The 22691-nt window shown below is 38.1% G+C and overlaps 1 protein-coding gene across 9 annotated transcripts in view; it reads right to left on the reverse strand.

Moving 5' to 3' along the window:
* LOC111611959 (chloride channel protein 2-like) overlaps positions 1–22691 on the reverse strand; it is a 118608-nt gene that overhangs the window by 58321 nt on the left and 37596 nt on the right. For 7 of the 9 annotated variants that reach the window (XM_023351110.1, XM_023351109.1, XM_023351113.1 and 4 more), the window contains exons 2-5: positions 22279–22414; positions 10785–10835; positions 2460–2591; positions 1469–1597 (exon numbers count right to left, since the gene is read on the reverse strand). In XM_023351110.1, coding sequence (XP_023206878.1) covers positions 1469–1597; positions 2460–2591; positions 10785–10835; positions 22279–22414 — 448 coding nt within the window. The remainder of the gene's footprint in view (positions 1–1468; positions 1598–2459; positions 2592–10784; positions 10836–22278; positions 22415–22691) is intronic. The other 2 variants (XM_023351114.1, XM_023351116.1) reach the window with 1 other exon arrangement.

The raw sequence follows: 22691 nt of genomic DNA on the forward strand, positions 1-22691 counted from the left end.
TATAGAGGAATGGAGGGAAAAACTTACCAAATTTCTGCTGGATAAGCCTTCAGATTTTTAGGAGTACACCCATCATTTTAGCCTCTGTTAGTGACAGTCAAGTCTCCTCCTTACCCACCAGTGTACTGACATACTGTGCTGCAAATTTTCCAATTAACCACTGAAGCGCTTTCATTCAATATCAGAAAAACATTAAAATATGCTAATAAATAAATAATTCAATTCTGTTTTAATTAAACATAGCATTTCTTTAGTGCATGCTTGATCATTTGCTGCAAAGGACGCACTAGCAACTACCAAAAAATACTTCTAACAACAAGGAGGGGTCAGCATTATGCTGAGGGACAGCATCATTGCCAGTGGCACTGCTGGACTGTTCAGAGCTGAGGAAACAATGACACAGGGCTACTTCAAAATTCATGGATGTTTCAAAAGGCGCATATCTAATACATCTATTAATTCTAGCCTGAAAAGTTGAGGACTCATCATGGGATCTGCCATTTCTAATAAGAGTGTCAAATATCCAGTGTTAGATTTGAAAATAATATTCCAGATTTATATACTCAAAATTAACATTAAGGACTGTGAAATTATTTTGTTTTCTTCTGTAATGCGTGTTTTTGTGAGAGATGTCTGCAGAAAGCTGATAAACATGAGAAAATTGGAAGCAGATGCTAGCCACTGGAGACAAAACTAAGACCTGGCCTGATAAGGAAAACACCCAAAGGCTAAGGGTCAAAGTTTGTGACTCAGGGACATGGGAACTGCCTTGAGACCTCACATGCACTAAGACAGGAGATTTCATTGTATAGAAAAGATTTATGAGTGTGCTGGCAGCTGAGTTTTGTGCTTCTCCCATCCCTTTATACCAGCTGGTGGCCAATGTAAATAAGGCCATCATGATGCAAATAAAGGAAAAGAAGCAAGAAAGGTTTTTCAGAGCGAGTTTGGAGACTGTAAAAATCAGACTTTCCTCTCTGCTCTCCTCACGAGTAAAATTCAATTCATTTGTCTTTCTTAATCTTTTTTGTCTGTTTCAAAGTGTCTTAGGGTAAGAACCTGACATCCAGGCAGAAGCTGGTTGATGGCAACATAATGCTCAATGATCCAACTTCCTAAGGGACATCTATTCAAATGTTAGTGGAGGTGTTTTCCTTGTTTACGCTCTCTGTAAATGAGAGAAAACTAACAACATATTCCAGCTACTACACAAAGTTCTTGGTTTAAAAAAAGTTGAGTTGTTGGGTCATTATTTATTACATGTCCTAAAACAATTGTATATTCAACATGACAGGAAATGTATCAAATCTTAAAACTGATTAACTTGTTAAGTTTTGGTCAAATATAAATTTAAAAAGAAGAAAACCTACACCTTCACATAGTGGTAAATAAATGCATTGTATGTTTGTGTTTTTGCTTTGAAAGGCCTGAACTGCCATCCTGTCTTGTTTGTGTGTCTGTGTCATACCAACAGCCTGGGGAGCGAGGATCTGAGTGAAGCCGGCAGAGAAAGTTATGAGAACCACAGGGTAAGTGACCCAGGCCAGGTACTGCAGGAACAAGTTACTGTCCAGACCACCATACATCCACTTCTGTGCTGTGGAAACACACATAGGTAGAGCCAACAGGTGTATATAAACAACAAAATTAGAGCAACAGCACAGACACAGGAGGGAAGTTGTGTATTCATGCAGGGTTAGACTGTGTGGGAGAAACAAGCCTCTTGGATCATTTAAAAACAAGCGGGTTGAATCCAGTTCAACACCAACTGGAACTAACAGATCTCTGTTAGTTTATTTTTCCTTTATTTCATTTAGAAGTTCGTTTTAATTAGACAATATCCTATTAAATTTCAAGCCAGGTCTACAATCTTACCTACATTTTCTAGTGTTTATCCACATAAATCTCCCATTATCCATCCTGACTAATCTAATATTTCTGCTCACTCACCTTTGACTTCTCCTAATTTATTTATTATTTTTTTATGAACTTATTCCACGATGCAGTATCCCAACAAGATATGTCCAATCACATTTATCAGCGCATTCTTATCCTAGGTATCAACATCCATTGGGTTTTGAAAAGGCTCCAGGGTAACTACAATATTCTACAAACTCATCTTTTTATTTCACATCACGTAACCATGATGGATATGAGTTTTGATCCAGGTGAAAGATTGCCTTATTCAAAGTGATCCAGACACTAATTTTCATCAACCTTAAGCCTATTCCTGTTACTTACTCAGCAATAAAGCAAGAGGCTTGCAACATATTCCAAAGTGAAGATGACTTGTGTTGGCAGGCCTGAAATTGCTCTCTATTAGGCAAAAAGTAAAATCTAACTCTTTCAAATTGGTTGTCAAGTCTCAACATATTGATCACAGACATAGGAGTTTAACAAGAACTTTAAATATGGCAAGTAGAGAATTTTGCTGATAAAAGCCTCCTCTGCTGCCTCACCTTGTAGGCAGATAGCGATGCAAAAGTCTACCACCCAGCTGACGAGGGCCATCACCAGTCCAAGAAGGATCAGGAAGATCCAGTCCTCTCCGACTCGTGAGATCAGGAATTTTTGGCAGCGAACTGTGCAAACTGCAGGAAGACAACAGAACATGTTAGTTGAGGGGCATTACCCAGATCAGAGCCGTGTTTCAGTCCAGGAATTAGTTGATATTGAAAAGTGCATTCCCAAAAACTAAGACATAAACTGTCCCTGCATTCTGATTGTTGAAAACAGCTGTGTACTGAACTGATGAAGAATTAATTTGTACACATCAGGCAGACATTACCTGACCCCCTGGCTGGTCATGCATATTTCCTCCCTGGATAGCAGCGTTAAGCCTTCAATATTTTCCCTGGTGCAGAAAAGCCTCCCCACAGCATCATGCTGCCACATTTCACTGCAGGAATTGTTTAATGCATGTTTTGTGAAGTGTTAGTTTTCCACCATATAAAGTTCAGAATATGCTTGTGGCCTGACAAAATGTAAAAAGTTCAAGGAGTGAGTACATTCTTGCCAGGCTTGATGGTTTAAGACACAGTTAAATATGCTGCACCCAACTAACTCAGCTCTGGTACACTGTTTAACAGAAATACTAATCATGACTAATTGCTGGAGCTGAACATTAGCTTGATTGTGAAATAGAGCAGTCTCATTAGCATGTGCTCACACAGTAGGGTTTATATATTTCTCCACAGCAGAAAAAAACGTGACATTTAGAAAAATGTTGCCGTATCTTTTAGAAGGTTTTGACTTATCTAAAGAAAAGAAAACCTTCATACTCCCCTCAGTAGAAGAAGATGGCAAAATCAATAGTCTGAGTGCAGCAGTATTCATAATTTATTACAGCTATCGCTCCTTCCTTTTCTCTCAGAGCCAAACAACTCTGCTTAAATGCCACTGCTCTGCAACCATTTGCTCTGTGATCAGGAATGGAAAATTTAAATGCTTTTGTGTCAGTGCTTTTCAATCAGATAAGATAAAAAATCCATTTGAATCAAACAAACTGGACTTTTACAGTCTTGTTACGTTCCTATAATAACATTCATGGTGCATTCATTCAGTCAAATACAAAGGAAGCAGCAGAACTGCACACCATAAGAAAAAAAAACACTAAATGATGATGTTCTTGGTGAACATTGAATGTCATACTGATCTGCACCTGGACATATTTGATATTTTTAAAGGACCATTTTGATCTTGTATAACCAAACTAAGAATCTTGGCCATATTCTGTCAGAAAGTTGGACGTAGTTCCAGTGCAGATTGGACTCCGCCAGAGCTCTTCTTTGTCCCTATTCCTGTTTGTGGCGGTCCGAACTTGCTGAAGGATATGGGACTGAAGCACCTTAGGATGTCCTGTTGTGATATGTATCAATGATTTTTAAGGAACGTTTTCTATTTTTCTGAATGTAAATCAGAAGTTAATTTTAAAAAATGCATAAAAAACACTTGAAGGTCCTGTGCATGCAGTCATTCTGATTGTAGAGAAAGGGAAAATACAGCCGTTGAAGCGGTGGATGAGGTGAGGAGAAAATACTGCAGGGATTGGAAAGAAAACCACATGCACATATTCTCCAATTAACACCTTGAGCTGTGAACTGAGGCAAAAGCTGTGAGAAACGCTTCCACTATCGCACATATTTTGTTAGAAATATTTAGTATATGTTATCTTATGTTTGCTGTGTTCTTATGTTCACTGTCTTTGAAGTGTGAAGTTGTTGGGCTGTTCTCCCATTGTTCTGTGAGTTTTCAGTTCCTGCCTTACAGCACAAGGAACTAACAGGAACTGAACTCAACCATCAGTAAATTGGTGTGGCGTGCCTGCACTCAAGATAACAGAAGAAATAACTGAAGAAACAGTAACACTATGTAATTGACTTTAAATAACAAAATAATTTATGTAATGAGACAGACTAAGGAAATAAAAAGGGAAGGTACGCTGTCTTTTCTTTCTCTGCACTCCTTCCTTCTATTCCTTTATTAGTCTGACATGCGCATTTATCTGAGCATTTCAGATAAAGTTGTGGGGGGCAGATTTAATGTGCATGCAAACATCAGCACACCAAAACTAGGTCTTTGCAACAACAGCAGACTGTGTTTGCATGACCTTTAGGCAGAACAAAACCATTTTGGAAACTAACACGGGTGCCATTCTGCTGTGATTTTACTGTGAAAATGAGGAGAATAGAAAAGCAGAGTGAACACACACCTCTGAAGACCAACACTACCGGTGCAGATTCCTCATTATTGCTTCCACTGAAAACCTAATTATTCAAATCAACCCTTCATGTATTATGTAAGGTGACAGCCTTCTAAGGGCCTAAAAGGCTGACCATTAATACACCAATTTTGCTCGGTCATGGCAAGGAGGCATGCTCCCTCTTCGTGTCTATGTGGCTCCACATTCATTATGGAGCTTCATGCATGAGGCAGAGATTCAATTAGAAACGGCTCGCTGTGTTTAAAACCACCTGCTTAATTAGATCAGGAGGAGCACAGATAGACAAACGCCAACCTTCGGATCATTTGAGTTTTAAATGCCAATGCTGACTGATACAGGATGGATTCAACTGAAACTGATGATTGGCGCCAATTGGTGTCCACACACGCACACGCACAAGTTAAAGGTTTTTCATAAGTTGTCAAATTATTTTCAGGATTTTTATAGACACCGTCCTATGTGATTTTCATCAGATTTTAAATTAACCAAGTGCAAGTAAAAAAGAAGCAGTTCAAAATAAGAGAGCTCAAAACTAAAAGAAGTTTGGATTGGGATTAAGAAATCTATTATTCTTCTGGTCTTGAATTAAAAAATGCCTTAATTAGTTCGTCAGCATGCTATCAAGTTCTCTAGCAACATGCCAACTACCAGTTCCTTTGATCAAAGTGTGCTGAAACAGGAAAACATCTAAAACTTGCAGGACAGAACATGAAGACAGACTTTGGACCCCACAGTTTAAGGGCTGGACATACCTGCAAGGTAACATCAGCCTCTTAGTGCTCATGGATAAACATGCACTTCTATTCAGACCATTTTTGAGCAAGTCTGTTTCACTCAAAAATAAATTGTTTTTTACTGCAGCCTTATCGGGGGAAGATAATGTGAGGTTTATAAAATGTCCACAAACAAAAGAAGAAAACCAAAGATCTCATCAGAATGTATCATTTTTGTACGCTTGCTTAAAATTTTAAAAAGTAGATCTCTTCTGCATGTATTTTTTTTCTTATTCTGCTCATGTTCTAACCAGCCATTTCTGTCGTCTGCACAACCCGCATGCTTACAAACATCTAAGCTCCACACGACTCTAGATGTGCCCAGTGGGTCGCCACAGATGACAAAATTTACATCATATGGTCTTCGTGTTCCAGTAAACAGTAGCAGCTCAACATAACGATTTGAATAAGATTTTAAGAACTACAAGCATGGATTGGTTTGAAAGTATTCTATGAAAGCTCTTGCTACAAGAACCCAGATTGGTTCAGAGTGTTTGCCTATTTAAAGACTCCTCCAGACCTACAGTAGCTCATCCTAAATAAATCAAAGAATCAATGTGATTTCAGTGAAAAATAAACTAATTCTGCAAATGAGTCAATGCAGAACAGGGGAAAAAATAAATAAGCAACATAAATGGAGATTACTAAATAAAGGAAAGAGCTTACAAAACAAATTGGTTGCTAAGGACAACAAAGAAATGTCAGAGAAATAAAGATAGAAAAACAAATACAAATCTGTAGATGTTTGTTCTGATACTTAATGAGACCATAGTCATTCCGGTGAACCCTGCAACTGTAACATCTCATTCTCCTGATTCGTCTACTCATTAATCCCTCTATACATTCCTCCTCCGCTCCCTCTTTCGTGTTGATGTGTTCTCTATCCTAATAAGATGAGATGAAAAGGGAGGGGATGCCCATGTAAATGTTCTGTAGCAGCCACTGCGTCGGTCCCCAGCGAGCACCCAAAGCGTCTCGTCTCGCACTCAATCACTCGCCAAGTAACGACTGTTGTGGCACCAGTCTTATGGCTGCAGAACAATATCTGCTTAATGAGGTGGAATGGTGTGTCTGCGCGGACACACATGCACCACCAGATCGGAGGCTGGGACAAATCCACCACCTTATTATGATACATTAACAGCTTGGTGTCCTTCCTTAATTGCAGGCTTTAGGGTGTGTGTTTAAGTCGTGTATAGGAGGGTAATATTAAAACCGGGTCGTCTTTCTTCAATTTAAAGCTTAAGTAGTGCAAGGATGACAAATGCCTTGCAATACATATTAAAGATGCTTTCAAGAAAAAAACAGTTTCTGCTCTGGATCCAATTTCTCATTAAAGGAGGATTATCACATGCTAAATACCAAATGCTATAATCTAAGTTTTGGTCCTCATTTTGCTTGTTAAGGAGTGCCTTACCACTTCTGCATAACTTTAAACTGAATTTAGGGTTAGGGTTAGGGTATGATTAATGTTCAATGATTAATATTTACTTTTGTGACTTGTACTCTTATGAGAAAAATCTGCCTCCAAAAATACAAGTTTGTCGCACAAGAGGAAATGTGGCTTTGAGACGTTTTTCTATTCAATCACTTCTGAGGCGATGGCAGAGACGACACAGTCAGCATGAAAAACTGCTGGTCCAACCGTTAATGTTACAGCGCTTATAGTCTGAAACTATACCATAATGTCTTCAAACCAGATAAAGTTTGCTATCTTCACAGATATTTAATAAATAATGCCTAAGAGGCATATCTCAATAAAGGATTAATCACACAGATTAACAGCTGAGAGGCCTCGTCTCCTAAAAATCAGGAGATTTTTAGGAGATTTAGTAGGGATTGTACTTCAGAACATAAACATGTTAAAACCTTCAAATATCGCTTTGAATAAAGAATTTTCTTCCTCTTTTGTCAGAGGCGGCTGCTAAAATATGACATATATTTTAGAAAAGTTTTCTTGCCTGTGTTCGCTCAAAGTTTTATTTATGTCCTTTAACATCTCAGAGTCTACCACTTTCACATTTCATGTCTGTCAAGTAGGACAAAATTAATGCTTAGGAATAGAGTTTGATTACAAATCGATTCAACTATTAACGAGCACAATTATCCCATCTCCAAACAAAAAGAGCAATAAGCACAGAACCAGTAGAGTGCTACTCTGCTATTTCACATTAAATTGTTGCCCACATGCAGCTGCAGTGTTATTGATCTTTGTGTGCAGTTTGTGAATGTTTATAAAACACAATAAATAAAGCTCAATTTAAATGTCCTTCACTGCTGAGCAATACAACCAACTTAAAGCTGACATTTACAGCAGATAACAGGAACTGATCAATTAATTTTTTGTCAAGGTTGTAGGTGCCATTATCAGTTACACAATTGCTTAATGTACTTTGGGAGTGATCCAAACTATGGAAATATTATTTTAGTTGACCAAACCTTGATTTTTAGGCCTTGAGCATTGTTAGAGTTATTTGTAATCACCCCATTAATCCTACATAGCTCATGACCAATGCTCTTCAATAACAATAAAATGGAGAGCTGTCGGTTTATGTTAGCGGTCAAGTCTTTGTTTGTCTGCTGTTATGTAATAATCTGTTTTCAGATATCTGCTTGAAATTTTCAAACTCTTGGAATACAAATATTTAACTGCAAACAAATGGTCTCTATTTACTAATTAGTTTATTCTTAAGGCATTTTGTTACACTTAGTTTTATGAAGGGGTATGACAGAAAACCATTTTATTTAAACACTTAAATGGATATTTCTGATTTTCTATGGAGAGTCAGGAGCATTGATTTTTAACTGTCAGTCCCACATAAACACAAAATCAATACAATGGCCCTTACACCACCCTTAATGAATGAATAAGAGTCTTTTTGCCGTCTTTCCATGGAGTCACTTTTCTTCTGTCTCCTCCAAGTCTACGAAAATGACAATAACAACCAACTTCACACTGACCCTTTGATTTCTGAGGCTGCCTTTGCTCCAGGGATGGTGATTTGCTAAAGATCAATAAATAGAAAGTAAAAAGGCACAAATCAGCTATATGCAGTTGTCAATTAATTTTATTGCACGTTTGCAGCCAATTTAATTAAGAATTTTCAAGTTATGATTTGAAGATGAATCACTGGACCAAACTTATTCTTGATGCTGCAAACAGAATGTGAACGTAGAGCACTCTTCCGTCATGTAAAGTGCTGTACAAATGCAAGCTATTTGCCATTTACTGTAATTGGAGATCAATGTCTTGTACAAGATACAACCTTAGAGAAAAGAAAACTGATTTACAGATCATTTAGAAATTGTACTAAAACAGTATCTCAACAATTGGAAAACTGACAGGTTTTCTTCCTGATGTCAGAAGGAAACTCCATGGAGTACTTGAGGTTTTTAACTATGGAAATCTGGGCAGATTTGTGTATGTGTAGCCTGAATAATTAAACAATTGCTAATCTCCCTCTTGTGAGTATGACACGTTTAGTGAGATCAAAACGAAGAAGTCGTTTCATTTCCTGCACTCCAGCCTAATGAACCAAAACTCACAGGATGGATTGCAGACTCTCCCCAATTCTTGTTTTTATTCTGTCTTCTGTCCCTCTCTTTTCATCGTGATTCATTTAATCAATCTCCTCTCCAGACTTCTGAAATCAACTCCTCCACTCATCTCTTTACTTCCATTTCCTGTGTTAACTTTTCCACCTCTTTCCATTTCAAATCATGCTTTCATTACAGCGTTGCATCCATTCATTTCTCCAGCTTTCTATTCCACTATAGTTTGCCCTTTTCTTGCCCCACCTTCTCATCACAAACACACACTCTCTACTGCAGACTCAGCACTTTTGTTCTGCAGTCCTCTGCAGACATTGAAGTGTGCTGATTTACATTTTCACAACCTACCGTACCAAGCCTCAGAGCAAAACTATGGCACACACAGTATCTACACTATCTTTCAAACGTGACAAGAAAATGCCTAGCCTATGTATTCACCATGTTCTCTTTGCTCATACATAAAAGAATAAAGTAGAAACACATTTGAATTTACAAACTGCACGATATATATGATGACCTAAACACAACTAAAACAGGAGGGGAAAAGGAAAACAAACATATCCTGGACATGCAGAACATTGCTCAAACCATAAACCCGAGAGGTCCACCCACCAGCAAGTCAACAGCCCAAAACTTACATCCAGGGCTATGATGCTGAATTAGAACCTCAATTAGGTCAAATTTAAAACCTAATTGTTAATCTGAGCAAGATTTGAAAACTGATGTGCACAGATGCCCAAATTCAGTTTGACTGAGGTCAAGTCTTTTTTTTTTTTCAAAGAAGGATGAGCAAAAAATTTGCTTCAAGACCTGCAAAGCTGATTGAGACATACTCCAGATAACCTTCCGTTGGTTTTCTCTAGAAAGTTGATTTAGCAAGGTACTGACTCAGATAGGCTGAAAACAAACGCACATCTGAGGTTTTAGACATCTTCCTCTTCATAAAAATGCACTACTTTGTGTTAATCTTACATTTAAATCACATGCACACCTGTTTGCGTGGCTATCTTTGAGGCGACTTCCCATCAACTTCCAATCATTTCTACAGCCTAAACCTTACTCTTATCCTAACCCTATCCCTATCCATTACATACCTAACCCTAACCAACACTTAATTCATACCTTAGTCCTAAATCCTGACCCAAAAACAGCATTTCCCCTTGTGGTGACCAGGCTTCAGTCCCCACAAGGAGCAGTGGGTCCCCACAATGTAGTATGTCAGGAAAATGGTCTCCACAAGGTATTACAAACAAACACGCGCACACACACGCACACATCTATATCAAGACATTGTTTCCGACTACACATTAGGGCTGAAGGCGAGCGGTAATAAGGCCAGGCTGGTGGAGTTAGTCTTTACTGATACAGCAAAATAGCAATGTTAAGCACACTGGGGTATTTTCCTGTTGGCTGTTGATTAATAAGAAGCCAGAAGTTGTAAGTGTATAATGTTGTGTGTTTCACAGAGCTGTTTTGAAACTTTATTGCACTGAGACAATCACTGGAGTTTGAGTCTGCAGAGCTTTTTCTGATATTAATGGTGGGGGGATTAAGACATCACAAAGCACTGGAAACTGTTTGGAAGCATTACAGCAGTGCAGAAACACTTAATGACCACTTATTACATATTATTGATGAAGTAGTACTGCAGCTGTAGTAATGGAGAGGTGAAATTGAGGGTTTGATTTTAGTTGATGAAGGAAAGCTGGGGGTTATACATTTTGTTGTTTGTTTACCAGAGATAAAATCCTGGGCTGGGGCCTCCAGAACATACGGATACCCTGACCCTGGAGAACAAAAACCATATGAAATTGTTACACAATGCACAGCTTGGGTATTTGCATTTGTTTTCTCTCTCAAAAACTCAATTTTTCATTTCCTCACTTCAGGAAAAAAAGTTAAGTACATAAGATCATTACTTTGTGATGGATGTAGGCCCTGTTCACATGCAGCAGTTTAACAAATGTACAAGGTAACAGTAAGAGTGATGGGGCAATGTGGGGGGTGGGGGGGGTGGGGGGGGGTAAGAGATAATTATGTCGTTGGCGTCCTTGTGACGCATAATTGTGAGGTTGAAAGAAAAGGACACATATTCCCTTTCTATTAACAAAAAGCTGTAAATGTGGGATGGTTTGGTATTCAAAGTCAATATTCTTGGAATCATGCTTCACAGCAAATACACTAGTAAGTGCTTTGGGGGAAAATTGAATTAAATAGAAAGAATGTGAGAAGAAATGTTTAAGTCTTACCACATATTCCAAATTGGGAATGTGTTGGTCCATTATAAAACTAATGAACTAAATATTGATATTTTTGATTTAATGCAAGTTCTAGGTGTATGAATGATTTTGCAAGCAACTGGAGCACCTATACAAATACTGAAGTATTAAAAAAAATCATGCAATCCATGTTATTTTTGTGAATACCTGAGCAAATAAATGAATAAATGTGAAAGCTGTTTTGATCACCCTCTAGTGGCTGGCTGCTCTCCAGTCCTTCACAATTTCAGATCATCACAACGCAGTTATTATTGATGCAAAATACACCAAACCTATTACTTGTAAATTAATGTATAAGGACTTAAAATAGGAGCCTCAGACTATGTCTCCCTCTGGTATCACCAATATGAAAAAAAATAAATGAAAAGGGTAAAATGTTCGCACCTTTCAGCCCAGTTTGGAAACAAATCAGTAAGGTATGGGGGGAAAGTGAGTTGTGGACAGGCTCTGGTCTCACTGAGGATTAGAGCGTAATAACTCAAAACATGGGGCTCAAATGAATGGAGCAGAAGGCGCACAGTAACCCTTATGCTTCAGCTTGCACACAGCCTAAGAGGAGGGATAAGAAAAGCTGATGGATTGTCATCCAAGAGGGAAGTGAAGAGAGCTGAGTAGCAAGAGCAAACAAGAAAAAGTGAAGGAGAGGTCAGAGAGGTTGGAAAAAGAAGGAAAGTGAGATTAAAATAACTGAGATCAGGAAGATGAAGCAAAGATTTAATACAACAAATCAGATTAGCAGGGAAAGGTTACAAAATGAGGCATACAACAGATAGAACAAGTTTGAAACTAGACTTTAAAAAGTTAGTAGCAAAGTAACATCTAAGTTCTTTGTGGCCTTTGACGAATAAGCCTCAGTTTTACGGCGAGGAGTTGCCCTGTATAAAGCATGTGCCGATATCACAATCCAAACACATAAAAATTAATCATGGCATTAATAAAACTCCACCGTTTATGGTGGAGCAGCTGCAGTAAAGCCCATCAGCAATGAGGTAAGTGATTTACAGTAACCTCAGCGCCACATTGGAAAACTGCAGTAACTCTGATCTGTGGCCCAAACTGCACTTCATCAAGGCAATTTGTTTTCACTGTAACTCTTGCCAACTGTAAGACTAGGTAATACTGCAGTTTAAGCTCAACATCGTGATACAAAAAATATTTCCAGAAGTTGCTCCAAAATCTAAATTAATCTGGTTAAACTTGAGATCAATTATTCCTTCACTACTTTATTATTAAGTTAAAGGAACAATCCATACACCACCCTTCCTCATGGCTGCATGCTCCATCTTACCCTGCTCTCCCTCATTATTCACCCTCAGAGTCCTGCATTTTTCAGTGTTTCGACAGACTGTGAGGAATTTGACCAGGGTGCAGCATTATTCTTTAAAACAGCTCCCAGTGACTTTAGAAACTCAATGACTTTGGCGACCCAGTGAGTCTCTCTGGTGACGACTGTTGAGATGGATGGTCTAACCTCTGATTATGCCATTGGAAGATTATACTTGTTGAAAGTCAGAGTCAAAATGCTGTTTGCAGCACCATGTAATGTAATCGGGATAGGTTCCCTGCAGCATGCTCAAACACAACAGTCTTTGAGGAAACAGATTTTGATTGTCCAACAGAATGTTTTCCCAGTAATTTAACCATTCCCCACTTTGGGTCTGCTTTCAGAGTGAACTTGCTTGGACTTTCAGCCTTGGCCACGTTAGCAGTTGTTTCTCTCCTTGTACAGTCATGGCCAAATGTTTTGAGAATGATTCAAATGTTAATATTTACAAAGTCTACTGCTTCAGTTTTTATAACGGCAATTTGCATATACTCCAGAATGTTATAAAGAGTGATCAGCGAAACAGCAATTAATTGCAAAGTCAATATTTGCCTAGAAAATGAACTTTATCCCCCAAAACACATTTCAACTTCATTGCAGCCCTGCCTTAAAAGGACCAGCTAACATTGTTTCAGTGATTGCTCCATTAACACAGGTGTGGGTGGTGATGAGGACAGGGCTGGAGATCAATCTGTCATGATTAAGTAAGAATGACACCACTGGACACTTTAAAAAGAGGCTGGTGCTTGGCATCATTGTTTCTCTTCTGTGAACCATGGTTACCTCGAAAGAAACACGTGCAGTCATCATTGCACTGCACAAAAATGGCCTAACAGGAAAGAAAATCGCAGCTAGAAAGATTGCAGCTCAGTCAACAATCTATCGCATCATCAAGAACTTCAAGGAGAGAGGTTCCATTGTTGCCAAAAAGGCTCCAGGGCGCCCAAGAAAGACCAGCAAGCGCCAGGACCATCTCTTAAAAGTGTTTCAGCTGCGGGATTGGGCTACCAGCAGTGCAGAGCTTGCTCAGGAATGGCAGCAGGCAAGTGTGAGTGCATCTGCATGCACTGCGAGGCGGAGACTCTTGGAGCAAGGCCTGGTCTCAAGGAGGGCAGCAAAGAAGCCACTTCTCTCCAGGAAAAACATCAGGGACAGACTGATATTCTGCAAAAGGTACAGGGAGTGGACTGCTGAGGACTGGGGTAAAGTCATTTTCTCTGATGAATCCCCTTTCCGATTGTTTGGGACATCTGGAAAACAGCTTGTTCGGAGAAGACAAGGTGAGCGCTACCACCAGTCTTGTCTCATGCCAACTGTAAAGCATCCTGAAACCATTCATGTGTGGGGTTGCTTCTCAGCCAAGGGAGTCGGCTCTCTCACAGTCTTACCTAAAAACACAGCCATGAATAAAGAATGGTACCAGAATGTCCTCCGAGAGCAACTTCTCCCAACCGTCCAAGAGCAGTTTGGTGATGAACAATGCCTTTTCCAGCATGATGGAGCACCTTGCCATAAAGCAAAGGTGATATCTAACTGGCTCAGGGAACAAAACATAGAGATTTTGGGTCCATGGCCTGGAAACTCCCCTGATCTTAATCCCATTGAAAACTTCTGGTCAATCATCAAGAAACGGGTGGACAAACGAAAACCTAGGAATTCTGACAAAATGCAAGCACTGATTGTGCAAGAATGGACTGCTATCAGTCAGGATTTGGTCCAGAAATTGATTGAGAGCATGCCAGGGAGAATTGCAGAGGTCCTGAAGAAGAGGGGTCAACACTGCAAATATTGACTTGCTGCATTAACTCATTCTAACTGTCATTAAAAGCTTTTGTTACTCATAATATGATTGCAATTGTATTTCTGTATGTGATGACAACATCTGACATACACACATGAAAACCAGAGGGCAGCAGATCATGTGAAAATATAATATTTGTGTCAGTCTCAATACTTTTGGCCATGACTGTAGACTATTTTTCACATAGTTGAATAGTTGATTTATAATTCCTTTAGTCTGCTTTAAATCACAAGACTAACCTGATACAATCTTCTCTCTAAAGGACTAAGACAGTTCTTTCAAGACCTTACTCTCACTTCATCAAGGAGGAAAACAAACTAAATTTGAGTACAAACTTGTGTGTATTTTCAACCATTTAAATGTGTGGGGGTGTTCAAATTTGTTCCTCACCAAAAGTTGTTTTTAATTATATTTTACTGAAAAATCTACAGTTCTTTTTTTTTCTCCAGTTTTTGTTGGGTTATTTGAATGAACAGTGCTGTTAAAACTGATACTAAATAAAAAAAAACAGGCTGTGTGTAGTCTCCTAATTTTTATCACGACTAAATAGACATTTTGAACACAAGTACCGTACATAGTGTAAAAAAACAAGCCATGAGGATATTTGCCAACCTTTCTTACAATTGAGTTTTAAAAGAGATAAATAATTAGTTATAACAAAAGGTCTTCATTTGAGAAACATTTATTTCAGAAGTAAAATCAATACACTACACACGTATAACGCCACATAAAAACTTTGAGGCATTTTGCCTTAATCTAAACGTTTTGTAGGCCGCCTGCATCACCTTGATGTCTTGCATTGTTTTTTTTAAAGGCTTGAGTCCACTACAACCTAACTGGCATGCTATCCGCAGGTAAAAAAAAAAATAACAATCTCGGTTAAAAATACAATAAGAATGAATATTTTTACATTTATAATTATGCATTTTATGTTTCACAAACAACTTTTTCAATTTAGTAGGAAAATTACAATATATTTAGGTCAATATGTTCAAGTAGTGGATCCATTTAAGCCTCATCTATAACCCCAGTGCTTGTTGAACATCTTTCCTTCCATGGACTATCGTTGATAAGTCATGATTACTACAGACTGAATAACTTAAAACAGACAAATGATTACAAAGCTTGAAGTGTTCAACTGTATTACCACTGTGTGTTAAGAGTGTGTTGCCCCTGGGAGGCTGAGCATGGAAGAGGGGCACAGTGAACAACTAGCCTGAGAAAGGATTCTTCATGTAGACTCTCACATGCTTACAAATCTCTCTGCAGCAATGCGTACAAAGTAATGAACATGAAGGGGGGGATAAATAGACAGTTGGCTATAAGTTGTTTGTTTATGCATAATCTGTTGGTTTCTGATATTAAAATAAGCCAGTCAGTTAGATAAAAGAAAGCTTTAGCTTACCGGAAAGAACACTTTGGCTAAAAGTTACAGTCTGGTGTGCAACTTTAGTGGTAGCTGGAAGTTCACCTGGTTTTGTTGGTGTCACTTTTTAATATTTGCTATTTAAAGAGTATTGAAGTTCCTTATTCAATTACAAAATTGATGGAGGAAGAAAGAAGGACTGAAGCGAAGGTTTGTCAGCATTTTTAACATCTTAACTTGCCACAAACAACTTAAAGCCAAATGTAAACACCACTGGTACAGGAGAAAAATTAGCTGCACACAAGCAGACATTTCATTCAGATTTTGTGTTGCAGAATTCCCTCTGAGGAGAGGAGAAGATATTGTAACATCTGAACTGACTATGATGGATTGTATTTTATATCAAAACAACTTTGAAGTATTGCAAACATTTTTTATTCTCAAATTTTAGTACAGTCTTATTAAAAAATGAATCTTCACTTTAATTGACAACCTTTACTATTTTCAAATGGTGTTATTGTCACAAAATGTATCCTTTCATCAGTTTTACCCAATTGCCCCAGTCAATTCTTTACAGCTATTTAACACACTAAAATTATTTGTCTTGTGTCCTTGCTTACAGGTATTTTCTGGGTTAGAAGCAGGAGTATGGGAACCACTGTTCGGTGAATAACGTTAAGGTTACAGAAAACAATGTTATTTAAGCAACAGAAAGAATAGTTGGTTTTCTGCTTTAAATTCTCTTAGATCATGTGGCACTTTTTTGTTCAAGGTTTAATTTAGCACAGTTACACCTTGAAATCATGTTTTTGTTAAAGATCATCATGCCTTAAAACCTCAGAACCTTGACTAACTGATTTTAAATGGCATATTTTCTTTTACAAGAAAAATGAATATTATATATATATATATATACACACATACTATATATATGCATTTATATATATATATATATGATATATAATATATAACCCCTGTATATATATATATACTGTATATATATAAGAAAGAAAACAAACTGAAGCTGATGTGGATTTGTCTTGGCAAGTATAATCCTCTCACTAAAGAAAGCCTACCTGGGATTTTTTTGTGGCATCACAGTGAGTTACATTCTACGGCAATGATTATACCTGTTGTGTATGGACCTATATGTTCCTGGTATCTTCAGAATTTCATGTCTTCCACCTTTAGAACAAAAGTACAAAAAGTCACATCTGATTTTCAAACTGAAAGATTTTCTCAGGTAAATACGGCCATCCCTTTAAGATTAATCTCTTCACAAAATGTAGAATAATATCTAAATTCATACAGTATTTGTGAAGGATCCATTGATGTAGTGTGAACAGGAAAGCTGACAGGATGCTCCTGAATGCCCAGAGATTATACTCAGACACACACAAATAAAAAACTCCTCCGCAGAGGAAGAGAAGCCCTGCCAGGATCCCTCTTCCTCCATGAAGTCCACTTTTCATCTCTGCCAGAGCTCCTCCGCCTGCTGCCTCCGTCACAATGCAGCGCTGTAAAGTTCAACGCCGCCCCCTGCTGACCAATACACACACAGCAACAAGCCTTTCCCCACAGACTGCACCGGCTGGTTGAACAGCCAACAGTTGGTGAAAATACCATATGCTCACTCCTGCGGCACTTGTTTTTCTATTTATGCTCTCCAAATGGAGGCATTGAGGGGGATGAAAATCATTCAGCTTTGCAGCTCAGAGTTACTGTCAGGTTTAATGAGGCCAGACTGTTTTAAGGGAAAACTTTCACTTAATAGCACAAAGAAATGCTTCATTATTTGTGCTTTGAATTAACCAGGAAAGAATTAAGTTTTGCGAAAAAGATCAATCTGTATTTATATCTAAAGCCATAAAATAACCTTAAAAGAGGACCTATTGTCTATGACCTACACAAAAAATATTAATTATATTTTTGGCATAAAGACCATTCATTTTAAGTTCCTTTTGGAATGAGCTGATTTAGGGCCTATTGACATTTTTATGCAAATAAACTGCTGTTGGCTGCATCCCCCAATACTTGTATGAGAACTTCATATATACATGGCAAAATGGTTGAAAAACAAATGGTACATCTCTGACCCTTGCGAGACTCCTGCACAACCATCAAGGAGCAGCAACCATTCCTGGATGTCAACAACACTTGACTTTTCCAGCAGCCATTGTACAGTTCATAAGGTGGTAAAACCTGCTGACCAGCTCCACTCCGATTGTGTCTCCAGACACCAAAAAACATTAACTTATTGACAGAAGACAGTTTGGGATTTATGCTTGCACTCCTTTTAGAAGTTTTACATAATATGACCCCTTTAAAGAATATATCTGAACATTTCTCAACATGAAAGAATAATAAAAAAATTATATATTTATATTTTACAAAGTTCAATCTGAGGATATAAAAACTTGATCAACTTTCATAGGACCATTTACTGAACAGCATGTATGAATGACTTTATTTAACAGAGTGTGTGTCCTTTAACCCCCAGCTGATGGAGGCAGATGGCTACCCTTCCTGTGTCTGGTTCTGCTCAGGGTCTAGTCTCCACCATGACACTTCATCCCATGCACACTAAAAATGAAGGACTACAGGAAAGACTGCACTTAATCTTCGTTTTCTTCTCCCTCTTTTCTATTTGAAATCAGGAATTATATAAAGACTGATAAACTGAATTAAGATGCATTGATCTAATCAGGATATTTATAGATTCACTTTACTTCATTACACTACATTTCTTGAATTGGGTTTATTTAGGAAGAAGTGAATGAGAACTTGAATTAGTTTTTGTTTAATATAAACTTTACTTACAATGAAAACAATGGATGGATGGAAGTTCTACCTGTTTTCTCTCTGCCTCAAGAAGATTTGTTGTGAATAACTGTGCTCTGCAAGTCAAACATTCAACTGATTGAATGTATCTGTTGCAGCTTGTTGCTGTAAAACGTTTGAAAGCATGTTAGAAAACCTGAGATAGCTACAAGGGATGAAGGAACGCTATGTGGAATGAAAATGGTAAAATGAGGGATATGACAATAAATCCTCCTCACAAGTCACTACATCATAATACATTATTGGCTCAATAAGAATCAAATTGGATTCTAGCAAATTAAAAAAAAATTGCGTTATGAAATTAAAACTGAATTGCACAACATTCATGTGAGAAGAGAACAGACATATTACTTGATAATTTTAGAATCTAGAGTTGCAGCTGTGCATCTTGCTAATCTTAACAAGCTCACAGCTTTCTGCTTGTTTGGTCTTGAACAAATTAATAGTTTCCTGAAAAAAAGACCAACTCAGCTTTTCTGTAGCCTTGTAAAGGTCAAAGGAGCAGCCACAGCTGCTGATGCAAGACTGAACCCAATCTTGTAAGGGAATGAAAGATGTGGGCTGCAACCAGTGAGACAAGGGAAGCCGAACTTTAAATGAAGAACTTGAAGGATTTAGAGGTAAAATTTGGGCCATTTGGTTTGCAGGTTCAAGATACAATGGATACAGCAACTCAAGGAAATTGAAATTACAAAGTGAAACCAAATAAAGCAAAATGTTATGCTCAGATAGATTCAAAATCATTAATCTTAAATCATCATTATACTCAATTACTGGTGCAGTTCAGTGGTGTGCTTGTTGTTGCATCCAGAAATAAAGGCAGACAAAAAAAAAGAAAAACAGAATATGTTTTCTGATCAGTTACTGTGTGCCTAATTTGATAGCTTAGACATGTGAAAACATTTTTTTTTGCAAAGAAAACAAAAGGAAAAAAATTGCACAACACAAGATGAAGTAAATGGAAAAAAAAAGTCAATTTTATTTTGAAAACAAAATGGGCCAAACATAAAACTTGGACATAAGCATATATAAAAGTTTATGAAGACTTTATGGCAGCAATTTCCACAGTAGTCAGCTAGTAAAGGATAAAAAGTGTTCCGTGTATAGAGAATAAATTTTGGAATTTGGAATCAAACTCCAAAGTATGGAATTTGGAAAAGAAACTAAATAGAAAAGTTAACCAAGATATGATGTTTTATTGACAAACAATATTATAAAGCTATTGACTAATTTCACTGAAAACTCTAGACTTGTTGCTTTAACACTTGAAAAGCCAAGTTCTTTGATTAGCAGCGGCTAATAGTCAGAATATTCTTATTTATTTCTTCAAAATAACAATATCCAAAATGATCGTGTTTACATATCAACAAACAATAGTCGTCTGAACTGCCACGAGTCAGCTGTGACTTATCGACAATCTGCGACACCGCTGGCAGACAAAAAACCTGCTGCTCAAGCTGCTCCGCTGTCACTGCGTTTTACTGAGAAGAATATCTGGAGTGGGGCTGGTACAGCTTGTACAGCCCCACTCTCTTTCTATCTCTCTCTCATACACTGAAGACAGCTGAAAAAATGACAGCCTCCTTGGGGACAGAGATGGCTGATGATATGCTGATAATGCCGTTGGCTGCAGCATTCAGCATCATTACACCGCAACAAATGAGCAAGATGCGAGTGTGTGTTATGAATAAAATATAGATACATATGGGCCACCTGTAAGCAGTGTGTTTCTTTTTGTTTGTACATACTCAACACATTTTCTGCAGCCATAAAGCACATAAAATGACAAAGTGTCTGAATGTGTCAGATTCCCAAATACTTTCATCCTCTACAGCATGTTTAATGGCTCTCCCTTGCTATGTGTTCATATCTGCCTTTTTTTCCTGCAGGCATACAAGTGAGCATAAGGCTGAACTGCTGTCCAAACAACATCTCTCATAATTGCGGCGGCCTGCTGAGCTAATCAATTGAATCACTGGCACCTCTACTGGTGTTCTGATCCATCTGAAGAGTACAAGAGCTGGTGAAGTAATGGAAGACTGATTCATCAGCTGCCAGGAAAAACGGTGATCAAGCTGCCTGCAGTTATGCTTTGGCGACACTAGAGGGCTCTCTGCTGTCACAGAATGAGAAGTGACACCAGGCTGATGAGTTATATATACTGGAAAACTGGGATTTCTTATTTAGAACAGAAATTAGAAAAACGAGGTGAGATCAGTTAAAGGGCAACACAGTTGACACAAATGCGATCAGGCTTTCTCCGTTGTTGCTCCTACTCCAGATCAGAGCTGAGTGCAGTCTGGGTCATTTTAAAACGCTTCTTGAAACATATTGTTATTCATTAGCATTTAATTGAGACCTGCTATGCTAACTTTTCTGTTGTGATGTTTTAGTTTTATTTTCTCTTTCATCAGTTTATTTTATTGTGTTATTATCTTTGTACAACACTTGGGTGCAGTTTTTGAAACTTGACATTGACAATTGATATTAGCTCTAAACTGAATAACATCTTGATGATGCTGAAGGGTTAAATTTTTTGGGTTCAATAAATAATTTCATAACAGAAGAGAAATATTCCAGATTCTACATCTTGTAGGGCTAGTTAGACAGTGTGTGTTTTGTCTTAAAAGTTAGACATACCAGTGAGGAACACTCCAGAGTTATCAAGTTAGGTGAAATCAGAAGCCTTTTCTCATCTGCCACATGAATCTCAAAGAATTCCTCCAACTCCTGTTAACAGCCCATATTTTCCTGTTGTGTTCTGCTTTATCTCACTTCATTTTGTAACTCTGTCACACACACACCCTTGCTTTCACTACTAACAAACCAGAGAAAGTTGAAGGACGATTCACATGAATCCCCTGTTCACTGCAGGGCTCTGAAAGTTCACGTGATGCTGACAGACAATGAAGAAGAAATTCTTGTTATGGTGATTGTCTGATGCTGCTTAATTTATAGCTTTCTGATCTGTTGTCCAGTACAGCCTGAGCTTCCTTAGTAATTGAGCATTGAGAACCACATCCAGTTCAGACTCAAAAAAGGAGGTTCCAGCATTGTATTTCTGTCACCAAAGTAATGAAAACAATCATCACAATGGTTGATTAGGCAAACACAGTGTCAGATCTACGCTCTAATCTGTGTTTACACACACTTTTGACTCACATTTTTTCAATAAATGGTTTAAAAAAAATTAATATCCTGTAATATTGACACTGGAAGACAATAACTAATTAAAAAGAGGAGCCAGGTTGAAATTAAAAGGCCCTCATGACAAACCCTTAATGACATTATTGCAGTCAGAGGTCTGAATCTTATTAAGAGTGGTCCAATCACTGGACTGACAGCTCCTCTTAAGTATGATGTTAAATGACCTTTTTCAGTTATGAAGGCCACTCACTTTTGCACTGCAGACCTGATTATCGAACACTCTGAAACATGATAGTCAGAGCAGCTACGTCCTACAGGTGCAGATGTGAAGACCCTGATAAGAATCAATCCAAAAGGGAAAAAAATACATCTGTAGATAAAAGCTATGACACTTACTTTGAATTTAAAGATTACTTCTGCAGCTTCAGATGGACCACATTCTGACTAATAGCAGTAGCTTGCTTGTACTTACTGCGGCACTTGGCGCAGCGTCCCTTGTCGTACTCTAGCAGGTCCAGGGTCCGGCTGCGCCTCTGCCCGCTCTCCCTCAGCCGGGCCGCCTCCTCTTTGGCGTACACCCCGAGTTCCTGGGTGTAACGCCCATACATCTACAGAGGAGAAAAGTGACACATTTAGCCCGGAGATGAATGTACATATCCATTAGTATAAAGTCCAGGATGCAGAAACTCCTAATTTTAGTGATGTAGTCTATTATTGGAACCATCATTGGTATTAATCAGTTTTTTGCTCAAGTGTGGAGTGGACCCAATATGTGATGTGATAGAGTATTGATGGTAAACTTCTCACAGTCAGGAGCTTGTGGCCATCATATAACACTAGAGTAAATGTTTAATTCTTTAAAAGTATTACATCTTTATAGTTGGT

Source organism: Xiphophorus maculatus, chromosome 18 (genome assembly GCF_002775205.1).
Source record: "Xiphophorus maculatus strain JP 163 A chromosome 18, X_maculatus-5.0-male, whole genome shotgun sequence".
In the NCBI taxonomy this organism is placed as follows: Eukaryota; Metazoa; Chordata; class Actinopteri; order Cyprinodontiformes; family Poeciliidae; genus Xiphophorus; species Xiphophorus maculatus.